Consider the following 12,909-nt stretch of genomic DNA (forward strand, 5'->3'; position numbering starts at 1 on the left):
TTGACCTACCAGTGTTCTTTCCAAATTTTTCCAATAAAGGAGAGTACTGCCTACACTCCTTAGATGTGCACAGGCAGCTGAGATTCTACCTAGACAGGACCAAACCTATGCGTAAATCTGATCAGCTTTTCATTTTCTTTTCTGGGACTAGAATGGGAAATCCTGTTTCCAAAGTTATGTTATCAAAATGGCTAAGGGACTGCATACGTTTTATCTATTCTCTCACAAAAGAACCTATGCCTAAGGTTAAAGCCCATTCCACAAGATCTATGGCAAAATCTATAGCCTTCCATTCCAGGGCTTCCATGGATGACATTTGCACAGCGGGCTAAACCTCATACCTTTATCAATCATTACAAACTGGATTTGGTCTCCAGAGGGAGAGCTACCTTTGGCTCAATGGTACTCAGGAACATTCTTCCATAAGGGCCATCCAAGGAACACAAGGTAGCTTGGGATTCTGTCCCATCAGTGGTGAATGGAAAGAAGATTAACAACATCAGATAAAGAAGTCATGTCTTACCATAACGTTCCATCTGTGTTGTTGATCTTCTTTCATTCATCACATCCCACCCACCTTCCCCCACGAAAGGCTCCTGGGGGATGCTTTGGGTCCAAGTGGTGTCCTAGGGTATTTGCACAGAAGTGACCTCGGCTTTACTTCTGTATCTCTAGCAAACTCGATCCGAGGTAACAGGGAGTAGGGCATTCTGGGTAGAAGCTTAACTCTAGAGTTTTTTTGCTGCGAGCTTGGTAAAAGGTCGACTTGGTTCTGAGGGCTCGGAACCAAACCCATCAGTGATGAATGAAAGAAGATCAACAACACAGATGGTAAGACATAACATCGTTTTTGAACCTCCAAATTGACTGCATGGTTTCTCCGCTTCCAATGATGGCTGAACAGTCCTGTTTTTTCTCCCCAGTTCATTACATCCTCTTATCCTCTCAGAATGATTCTGTTAGAAAGTTGTATATGAACAAATAGAAAAGATTCTCTCTTTGGGCTGTCTAGAGGCAATTAGACCCCTTTTCAGCACCTATTCCAGCTATCCTAGACTTTCTTGCTTCCGTACTCAACAGTAGAGGTAGTTATGCTACTATAAAGATCAAACTTGCAGCCATCTCGAATGTTCATGTAGAAGATAACCATTCATCCCTGGCATTATCTAGATTATGCAAAGCCTTTCTCAAAGGCACCTTTTTACTTCAAGCCCCTATTAAGGATCCTGCTCCTCTATGGGATTTAAAAATATTTCTTCAAGCCCTGACTCAGCCCCCACCCCTTTGAACCAGCTGTCAAGGTGGACTTAAAGCTTTTGTCTTGCAAAACTTTTTTCTAGTTGCAATCACATCAGCCAGGCAGGTATCAGAACTCCAGTCTTTCTCTTCTAAGCCACTATATTTGATCTTTCACAAGGACAGAATGTCTTTTCATACTAATCCTTCATTTATACATAAGGTGGCTTCAGAAACAGCTATAAATCAGTCTATTAATCTTCCTGTCTTTTTCCCAAATTTTTCCAACAAAGGATAATACATGCTGCACCTTTTGGATGTTCATAGAAAGGTTAGATTCTATCTCCATAGAACAAAAGATTATAGAAAATCAAACCAGCTAATTGTTTCTTTTTCCAAAGCCAAAATGGCCAAATCAGTTTCAAAGGTGACTCTAGCCAGATGGCTCACTGATTACATTTATTTTTTTCTATAAGAAAAAATAACTGACACTCCCTAGACCTCCTAAGACTCAGTCCACCAGATCTGTGGTCACATCCTTGGCTTTCTGGTCCAGAGCTTCTATAGATAACATTTGTGCAACTGCCACTTTGTCTAATACTCATATCCAAATTGTACTGAGCAATGAAGGTATCTCGTCTAGAAATAGGGCAGCATTTGACTCTGATGTACTTGGGAATATCCTTCCTTGAGGACCACCCTGGAGTTTCTGTGGCAGGGAACTCTGCCCCATTGGTTGAGGAACAGATAAAAAAGACATAATCAGATACAAAAGTTATATACTCACCATAAGATGAATCTGTGTTGCTGTTTTCATACTTCCACAACTTCCTGCCCCCAACCTCCTTCCTGTGTTGTAAGTTTTCATTTTCTGGTCTCCTAGTTTGACTTGAGGTTTTTCATGTTACTTGCCTTTTTGATAAGCTCCTGTCTCTTATCCTTTTTTTCTTTCCTTCCTTCCTTAATGTCTAACTGGAATTTTAATGGTAATTATACTGTATTATTACTCTCTTGTGTGTTACCTATTATAGGTTGAATAGAGGGCAAAATCAATTTAAGGGAATTCAAGCTAAAGAGGAGGATTATGGTAAGGGGAAGTGCTTGTGCTATGGAGCCAAAGTCTTTAGAAGTGGCTGATGTTGGATCCAAGGTCTGATCTAAGACCCATCAGTTGAAAACGGACTTTGACAACACAGATGTATTGTTATGTTGAGTATATAACTTTTACATTTTCCATATGTGCTCTGTCCTCTAATTCTACCACTTTTTCAAACATCTCTTCGTTAACAGTCTCAGTCTCAGCCAGCCTTTTCTTCATTTCGACCTCTGATTTTTGCAGTTGTATTAGCTCATCTGAATATTTGTTTAAAGCTTCTTCCTTTTGTTATTTGACTTGATATAATCTTTCAGTATTTCATTTATTTTAATCAGCTCTGAGCATATTTTTCCTGTAGATCACTGGTAGCCATGTACTGCACCAAAGCTGAAGCTTGCATTGCTTTTTACAGAACGGCTGCAGGATTCTGTAAGTTCTCCACCAGCATTTTCCATAAATCCTGTAGGAAGAACCATATGCTACACAGGAAGAGTATGCAGCCTTATTATGTATACCATAACATAATGAGGGGATAGGGAATGAAGATATCTATGTTAAAATTTAAAGAGACAGATTTTCAGGTAGCACCTTGTGAGTTTAAGAATGAGCTTCGGTATAGAGGTTACTCCAGTACTGAAGTAAAGGAGCATTTGAGCTTCCAGAATTTTGAGAAAAAGGGTAGAGAGAAACCCAACCTTTCCAGTGGTATTGTAGGATCTAGTGACTGTAATACAAGAAATGAGCCACAGAAGGTAGGGGTACCTCTGTATTATTCATCAGGTGTTAATATGATTTGTAATGTATTAAGGAAGTAATGTCCAGTTTTGATGGAGGATGATAAGATAAGGGAGATAGTAAAGTCTAATCCTAGTTTTTGCTTCAGGAATAAGAAGTCCCTGAAGTAGATCCTATGCTATAAAAATCATAAGTGTGGATCTAGCAGAGACCAGGTCAGCCAGTCTGTTGACATGTTTCCATGTAGATCGTCCAATTTCTGCATGTAGATTAATAATTTAAGTTTCTTTAAACATCCTAGTACAGGGAGAGAATATAAATTCAACCTTTATGCAGATTGCTCTATATGAGACTTAGTATGTCTGGCTAGATGTAAGGTTTGTCCCTCATTCTATGTAGGGAAGATGAATCGCTTTCTTAGAGTGTATTTGGGAACATTCCTATGAGAATAGGAAATTGGAAGATAAAAATGCACTTGCTAAATGTGTTAAAACATGTGGTTTAGAGCACTCTTTTGTTTTCTCAGCTACACAACTATTGAGCTAGGATATTCAGCTAGTGGATTTGAAGAATCAAACAGAGAAGTGTGAGATCCCCTGGATAATATTATTACAAGCGGATAAATGGTTTGGGTTGAACAAAAATGTTCACCTTAAATCCCATTTAAAATCACACGCTTTGTGCAGATAAATTGATTAATTGTGTTATATTTAGTTCAGATTTTTTATTTGGATGTTTTAATAAACTGTGGATATGTTTTTAACTGCTTATTTAAGAATTTTTTTATAGGTCATGTCATGGAATGTTTTGAATTAATTGGATGCTTTGGATTCAGTGTGTGAATTGTGGTTTAAACGATCTGAAGAAGTGCCTGTTTGTGGCACAAAAGTGCTCAACTTATGTATTCAATGTTTTTATTATTTAGCTGTGCTGTGTATCTTCATTTTGTTTTTTGGATCTGCGGTTTATTTGAGGTCATTTTATCCACTCTCTGTTTCATTGTACTGCCATTGATAAAGTTATAAAAGTGCTTCTGGCTTTTGCTGTTGTAAAATTTAAGTTCAGTCATAGCATGAGAACCCTAACAACTAGGTCTGATGTTGTCAATCTTCATGTAATCCATGACTATGGGCTCGGTTCCGAGCCTCGGAACTGACTTGGCCATTTACTTCAGCTCATACCTTCCAAACTCTTGAGCTAGGCTCTACCCATAATGTTCCTCTCTAAATTACCTCAGATCTTGTTTGCAGTTTCATGTATCAGACACGTTTGAGCTTTGGCAGTTAGTTAGTGTAAGTTTTTTTTCTCTATTTTCTCATTTTTTTCTTCAGATTTTTTTCTGTCTAGGTGTTTTTCAATTCTACCCACTCCTCTTTTTCTTCTAGGTGTGTGAGTGATCTGTTTTCCTTCCCTTCTCTCTACCTTAGGGTAGTTCTTTATGTACCATTGCTGGTACAGTCTTCTATTTCTATTTTCTAATTTCTTTACCTTTGAGGTATTTCTAGTTACCATTGTTGGTACCTTTTCTTGCCTTATTTTATATATATATATATATATATATATATATATATATATATATACATAAAATAATAATAAACCTGTCTTTCCTTTGTCCTTGCTGAGTGTGTGTGTGTGTGTGTGTGTGTGTGTGTGTGTGTGTGTGTGTGTGTGTGTGTGTGTAAGTGCTATCAGCACTAGGCCCTTATTTTCTCTGGCATGGCTGATAAATCTTCCAAGGGCACCTCTGGTTTCAAGAGGTACCTAAAGTGTGAGAGGAAGATGCCCAATTCAGATGGGCATGTCTGTTGTGTGTATTGTTTAAGTGCGGTCCACCTGCAGGAGGATTGCCCCATTTACCATGGTTTCTCTGCCAGGACTTTAACTGAGCAGAAAAACAAGTTGATTTTGAAAGGTCTTTTGAAAGGAGACTTTGAAGAGTCCATATCTGGTCTGAAAAACAAAGCCAGCTCGTCATCCTCCTCTTCTAAGAAACTTTTGCATTTGGTACCAAGAAGTTCCTCGGAACCACCTGCCAAATTGCCTAAGCAGCCTACAGTGTTGACATTTTCCTTGGTAACGTTAGACAAGAATGATTCGTCACCAACCATTGCCTCTGAACAGATACCTGCAGCTTTGGTAACAGAGGTTTTGTTGGTACCGAAGCAGACTATTTTGAGAACTTTACCAAGAACTACATACTCCCTTTTGGTTGATCCATTTGAGGACTGACCACCTAGCCCATTTCTGGAACCAAGACCACAGAGATCTCCTTCGGCATCATCCATTTGATCCACTAAGAGTCTTTTTGAATCAGACATCATGAGGCTGGTGGACCACCTTCTCACAGCAAGAGGATTACCTCCATCTTCAGTTCCCAGCCATCTCAGCATTGAGATTTGTCCTTCTTTGACCTTCCTCCTCCAACTCCGGTAGAGTTTTTGGAGCCCCTGGCACTGACCTGCCCGGCTTCAACTGTCTTGGTTCCGGTTAGAGTCTCTTCTCCTGAACTGAGAATTGTCTTGCATTCCTCTGGTTTATTGGAATGGCAGACCTCTCAGGGTTGAAATTTCATCGCTGGTTCTGAGGATTAGGGTTCGACTTCCATTCTTTCAGAGCCATCCATGCCCCTTGGTGCCTTGGTGTTCATTGCTTTCACCCAGGCTTCTGATTCGAGGGCGGCTTCCTCAGTGCAGGGTGGGACCATGGTTCCGAAGGAGTCTATTTTGGTTCCGGGCTCTCATCCCTCTATGGGGAGGCTGGATTTCTGGATCATGGAGAAAGCCTTGTCCATAGTGGACTGCCAGTCCTTGCCATCCCTGTCAGACCAAACATCTGTATCCCCTCGACCAGAGTTTCCTGCAGCCTCATCCCTAGGACAGGGGGTACAAAAGCCTCAGTAAAGATCCACCTTGTGGTTTCCTCTTCAGATACTTCCCCAGAACATCCCCTCAAGGAAGTACCTTCAAAGAAAAAGTGCAAGAGAAAGCACTTAGACTCCCCAGAGGAGATCTTCACTGAGGATACCAATTTTGATGAGGGGGAAGGTTCCCCCAGGTCACCCCCTGATGGCATTTCCTTTGAGGACATCCTGGAAATCCTGAAACAGATGGGTGGCTGGACTTCCCTCCAGCCTTCCTCAGAGGAGTCAGTATATCTGGAGAGTTTTTGTGCCCAGCCCTCTACCTCTTGGATCTCTCCGCCCTCTAATGAGTTTATTAGACTTATCTCTCAGCGAGGCTGGAAAATTCCTGACTCCATCGAGCCAATCCCCAAGAAGCCTGACAGGATCCTTTCTGCTCCTAAAGATGAGCAGCATTGGGCTAAGGGTATCTCTGTAGATGTCATGGTGATAGCAGCAGCCACCAAAAAGGAACTTACTGAGGAAAGTCTGGATATCCATCCTCCTAACAAAGAGTCTAGGAATATGGATAAGTTTGGGAAGCACATTTATGCTTCATCAACCTTCACTCTCAGGTCTTTGATCTACATGGCACACTTTACCAGGTTGCACAGAGATCTGATTAGAGAGATGTCAAATACTCTTACAGGAGCAGTAGGTGAAGGGATATGAGACAAGCTTAACTCTCAGCTCACCACCCTCAAATCAATTTCCAACTCGTCCATGAGGCTGATTGCCCACACAGCCGAAGGAACGCACAAGCAGCGGGTTCAGGTGTAGCCATTAGGAGACATGCTTGGATGTGCTTGTGTGACTTTGCAGAGCCATTTAAATCTTCATTCGTCAATGTTTGATGGATCATCCCTGTTTGGACTGAAGGTTAAAGACACACTGGCCAGATGTAAGAAAGATGGGAAGACTCTTTCTGCCATAGATGTATGCTTCTCCACTCCTCAATAGCCCTACTCTAGGAACCAGAGAAGTGGAAGGCTATGGTTCAAAAAGTCCCAAGGGCCTTTCCAGGACTCACATGGCAAGGACTTCTCCCAGGGCAGAGGGAAGGTAACAGTGGAAAATGTTGCTCCAGGGGTCCAGAGATTCTTTCTCTGGTAACTCCTATCAGTGGTCCTGAATGCATCAAAAGCAAGTATACTACCTGTTGTGCTACTAACAACACAAACAGATTTGGCATAAGCATCACTAAACTTCTCTCCCTCTGAAGAACTATGCAGCCTAAGAAATCTGGAAAAAACAAAATGTATTGGGGAGGGAGGGACAAAGGTCCAAAACCAAGGACACATTTTAATCATTGCTTGTATAATCTTAGAAATATGCTAGAATAAAATGTTTTGTGCTACCATATATTTCCTAAAAGATAGGAAAACTGAAACTTAGATTGCTATCATTATTTAGTGAATTCAGTTCTCACTAGTTTGCCAGAAAACCACAGATTTTAAGAGGAGCAGAGTGACCAAAAGTATGAGCCAACATTTCAGACAGTCTGTGAAACTTTGGACAGTTGAGAACGATGGACTTGAATCACAAGTCGTGGAATGGGTAGAGAATTTAGGTTCTTGCTTCATGTACCTAAGGTAAGGCTTTGAGTCTGAGTATCCCTAACCACCAGTTATACCTAAATGGGGAATTTTACACACACACACACACACACACACACACACACACACACACACACACACACACACACACACACACACACACACACACACACTCTTCTAAGAAATCCAGCAGCGAGAAAATATGCTCTGGTCCCAGAGAGTAAATCAATGGAATAACTAATGCATTCTGAAATTAAACATGCCCCTCTCCCCCCCCCACCAGCATACCAAGAATTAAGCATGCCCCAATCACCCCCTGCCATTAACTCAGTCTTTTTTGCCTTACCTGGAGGAGCCGGTGCTCACTACTAGAGAAGACCCGTGGAGCGGTAAAGTAAAAAATTAAGTAGTAATGAATGCATGCTGATATATGGTTTCAAGTCTTAACCTTTCCAGGTCTGATAATAATTTATCCAAAATAACCTTCTCTATTATTTTTCCACAACATGAAAGTAAACTTATGGTTCTGTATGACTCTTCTGGGTTTGTCCTATTCCCCGTTCCCTCAAAGACAGGTTTAACAAGTGCATGTCTCCAGTCTTGAGGAATCTCCCATTACTTAAATGACCTACTGAATAGCAGATATAATGGTAGCGTAAGTTCATGGTGAAATGTTCTGTTCATTATTACTAATTACATATCCTTCCTGTGATTTGTTTGGGTCCAGTTTATGTAGTTTTTTAAATATAAACTGATTTAATTTCAGTATTTGAAGTTACATAGATGTTGCTAGAACATTTTATCACCCCCTTTGTGGAGCCAAATTCTTTATGTAAGATTTTGTAAATGTATCTATAATCTGTTGTGTTTGAGAATAACTTTTAGAGTTTAGACACAGTTTATCAATGTGTGTCTTTACTCCTACCTCATCTTATGTATCTGTAAAATGGTTTCCTATTATACTTAACTTCTTTATATAAATTTTTGTCAAAATTTTCTTGAACTTGCCTCACACTACTTTTAATTTGTCTGTCCAGCTTGTTTATTTTAAGTTTCAAAGTTACATTTCAACCCGTTTTCCATTTGTTATATTTTTTGTCTCTCACCTTAACCAAATGTCTTGTTCTTATGGAAATATATCCTGCTGACCTTGTGTGTCTTTATCCTGACTTTTTTTTCAAATTTCTGCATTCAAACAGTTTCTGTTTCAAAACTTTCCACATTTCTTCTGCATTTATTTTTTCCATGAACACATCACTCAGTTTTAGATGGTGACTGTTTTGCTCCTATATATTCTGTCATTAATCTTCTGTACACTGATTTAGATTTCAGTTTGGCAAAATTATATAGCAAAGGTTTAACACCTATAACCCCATTATCACTGCTTATCAACTGTATTAAAACTTGACATGAAGTAACAATCATTGACTCATTTCTTTAGAAACACAAATAATATCTAGTATGTCTTATTCCCTGCTAGGCTTTTTTACAGTCTAAAGCCATAGTTCCTGAACATATGCTCTAAATAATTTCCTTACTAGTGTTGTTGGATCAATATTATTCTAGTGTGTTTCTGGTAAATTTAAGTCCCCAGTCACTATTATTTTTCCCTCCTGCATTTCATGCAATACATTTATGAATTCCAAATCAAACATGGTTGCTCTGAAGAAGTCTTACAATTCAATAATTTAGAAACAAACATTTTCAGCTAATTGTGTGGAATTAATAAACACAGTTGAGTTTCATAAACAACATGATTTAACTTTTTGATTTTATTTTTGTTTACAAGGTAGTTTGTATAAAATTGAAATGTAACATTCTACTTTTACTCTGTTAGCAAACCTTTTTTAAGCATTGCATTACTCAACTATATAATGCACTGCCCTTACCTCCTGGTTTCTGCTCAGAACTAATTTTGATACATGCCAGCCCTACTTACATGGGATAGTATGTCACAAGAAATCAGTACTATCACAGGAGTGAGTTAATCATAAAACTGCTAGATTACTAGATTACAGTAGCTTTGCTGATGAATAAGAATAGATTATTATTTGCTTCTATAATAACCTGTCTTCAGATATTTATTGCTACAGTGAATGTCTTCATACAACTTTACATTTATTGGTATAATTAAAGGGACATTTGTCATTTATACTTAGTATCCAACTTGCCTGTGATGTTTTTATGGTTATGCTGTTGCAACTGAAAATATAAGTGTCTCTGATTATTTTTTTCCTTTTTGCAAGGGAATACAAGGAGAATTTTTGATTGACTTTGATAAGCCATCTATTAATTGTGAAAATCTGCATGTATCAGTTCAGAGGACAGCTGTCTATGACATCATTCACCATCCTGATGGGATGAGGCATTCTATTGTCCCAGGAGATAAGGTTCTAGCTCCATGGGAACCACAGCAAACTAGATATGGCCCTGGAATTGTCACATCTGGAATAGAAACACGAGATCCATTAAAAGGTAACCATTGTAGTGTAATTAAATAAATGGAATTTTATAGTATACGTAGAAATTATTTTAATAAAATAATTTTGAATAACAAATTTGCTTTAGAACTTCAAAAATTAAATAAACACGTGTACACATGATGCTGTAGACACAGTAACTGTTTAAGCTTTCTGGTATTTCAAGATGGTTAAACCAACTCCACGAAATCTGCTTTTAATGTTAGTATAAACTGCTAATGGACTTGCGGTTAGCGTTGTTGCTTCAGAGCAAGAGGTTCTCCCGTTCGTTTCTCGGCTGGAGGGCCTTCTGTGTGGAGTCTCCATGTCCTCCTTGTGGTTGAGTGACGTATAAAGACATGCAGGTAGGTGCGTGCGTGAATGGGCATGCCTTCTTTGAAGGTTGGGCATCGGGCTGGCAACTCGGCACCATAAAAATCCACTGCCAATCATTAGCAGACCGGAGTTCCACTGTGGTGACCCCTAACCAGGAAAAGTCGAAAGACAATTACATAAACTGCTAATGGACTGGTACTTTTCATGCATTAGGAAAAAAGTTCACATAGTAAAGGCACAATACTAATCACCAGAACTTGTAACCTTAACTTTATAAATTTTTGCAGAGGCTTGTTTAAGTGATTTATTTGATATTGTGCCAACGTATTTTATATTCACAGTGTAACATTCAGCCTTTTATGTACATTGACTTGTAGATATGGTACAATACTAAGATTTAATTTGGAACTTAATTTAGTATTTTTTTATGGATTGAGCCATGAGCTATATGATGATGATTATTATTATTATTATTATTATTATTATTATTATTATTATTATTATTATCCAGGAGATATCCAATGATTGATAATTGTGTGTGTTTTTTTTTTAATAATTTTAGAATCAGAGTACTCTCATTCCAGGGAAGAAGGTGAATGCTGATTTTCTCATTTACTTGGTTTTAGCACTTGGATAGTTATTCTGTTGCACATTTTTTCAAAATTAGGTACAAAACATTTAGTGGTGGTGCTGCGGTAGCATTGTTGCCTCACAATAGTATGCTGTCCGGTTCGATTCTCAGCTAGAGCGTCTTCTGCATGGAGACATGCGTGAATGGGCGTACCTTCGTTGAAGGTTGTGCGTCAGGGCTGGTAACTCGGCACGTAAAAATCAACTACCAATCATTAGCGGACTGGAGTTCATAGGTTCATACTAGGCTATCTGCCCTAGGGCATTTATAAGCCTAGCCAGAGTGTGTTTGGCTTTCGCCATCCATTTTAAATGAATTTTGCTATGCCCTTTTTCGAGGTTAGTATACTGTGCCTCTGTCTAACAGTGACACAGAAGTGATATCCGGGGTAAACCTACTATCTCCCATCCACTCATCAAGATTCCTCTTGAAGAGAGTCAATGAGGGACTCTGCCTAACCTGGACTGGGATTTTATTCCAGAGTGAAGGGAGCCTCTGGGTTATGAATCTGTCCCTCCAGCATGTCCTATTTATTTCAGTGCTGAGGTTCAAGTCTCTCGAGCCTGTAGCTCGATGGGATTTGGATTTTCTAAGGTGCAGCATGTCCATTAATTCCGGGTTGGACATGGCTTTATACGTCAGGCACAGATCGCCTCTGAGCAGGCGGTATGCCACTGAGGAGAGCTGGAGTTTCTTTAACCAGGCAGCATATGGCATCTGTTTGAGCCCTTTGATCCTCTTGGTGAGGTACTTTTGGGGTCTTTCCAGTTGCTGCAGGTGTCTGGTAAGATACATCCCAAAAGGGGCATTGTACTCAATTATGGGCCTGATGAGGGATGAGTAAAGAGGCACGATGACCTCCCCTGATCTAGATGTGAATCCCTTCATGATTAGGTGGGCTATATAAAATGTTTTTCAAACCACTTTGGCCACATGGTTGTCAAATAAGAGATTGCTATCAACTTTGGGTCCCCAGGTCCCTAATTACTTCTTCCGTACTTAATGGATTACCACCTATGTGGTAATTTCTGGGCAATTTGTTTTTGCCAAAGGGGATGACTATACACTTTTTGGTGTTTAGCTTGAGGCCATGGCTCTGGCACCAGTTGTCTGTTTCTATGAGGCCCTTTTGTAGGATGCTTGTGTCAGCTGGAGAGTCGATTATGGCGCCCAGTTTGCAGTTATCTGCGAACTTGGTCATCTACAGTCCTTCTGTGTTAGCCTGTACCTCTGAGAAATATATACCAAACAAGAAAGGTCCCAGGACTGAGCCTTGTGGGACGCCACTTGTAACTGGTTTGGAGTCTGACATGGCTCCAGCAATTCTAACCATGTGGCTTCTGTCCTTGAGCCAGTTTGCAAACCATCTAGTGACATAGGGGTTTATATTTAAGCTGGTACAAACAGACTACCAGATTCTTGTGCTGGGAACACTCCTCCAGGGATAGATAGGCTGCTCCAAGCTCCCCACTGCCACTGGTGAACAAAGAAGCCTCCCTTTATCCAAGAAAGGAAATGGGCAACACAGGAACTTTCCTCAATAATAATTTTTATTGTTTTCTTATATTCCATACAAAATTAAAACAGTACATAAAATTAAAAAAAAACTACCAACTAATGTAACTAACACTAACTCCATAACATATATACAATATTTACATAAATGCTTCCAAATAACACATTGAATTATACACAAAGAGTATAAAAGTGGTTAAGATCAATTCAAGTAATAAAAAGTTGCTGTCTCTTAAAAGTGTAGAAATTCTTGCTAAATTCAAATATAAGATGTTACGCTAATACAATATTAAATACTTGTTCCCATATTTTTGGATTGTTAATATTTTTATTATGTTGGTTCAAAAGTAGTTTGTGAGCTACTATATGCCTTATTGCTAATACTCTAAAGTTATTCCATGATGTTTTGGATGGGTCCAACCAATTAGTAGCTATGTATAGCTTCA

The 12,909-nt window shown here is 39.3% G+C and overlaps 1 protein-coding gene across 1 annotated transcript in view; it reads left to right on the plus strand.

The window, feature by feature from the left end:
• Positions 1-12,909, plus strand: part of LOC122798476 — an 820,137-nt gene that overhangs the window by 320,391 nt on the left and 486,837 nt on the right. The window contains exon 5 of the mRNA XM_044067429.1: positions 9,769-9,997. Within this exon, the coding sequence (XP_043923364.1) occupies positions 9,769-9,997 (229 nt within the window). The remainder of the gene's footprint in view (positions 1-9,768; positions 9,998-12,909) is intronic.

The sequence above is a fragment of the Protopterus annectens genome, chromosome 3.part1 (genome assembly GCF_019279795.1).
Source record: "Protopterus annectens isolate FY-2018-M chromosome 3.part1, PAN1.0, whole genome shotgun sequence".
Lineage (NCBI taxonomy): Eukaryota > Metazoa > Chordata > Ceratodontiformes > Protopteridae > Protopterus > Protopterus annectens.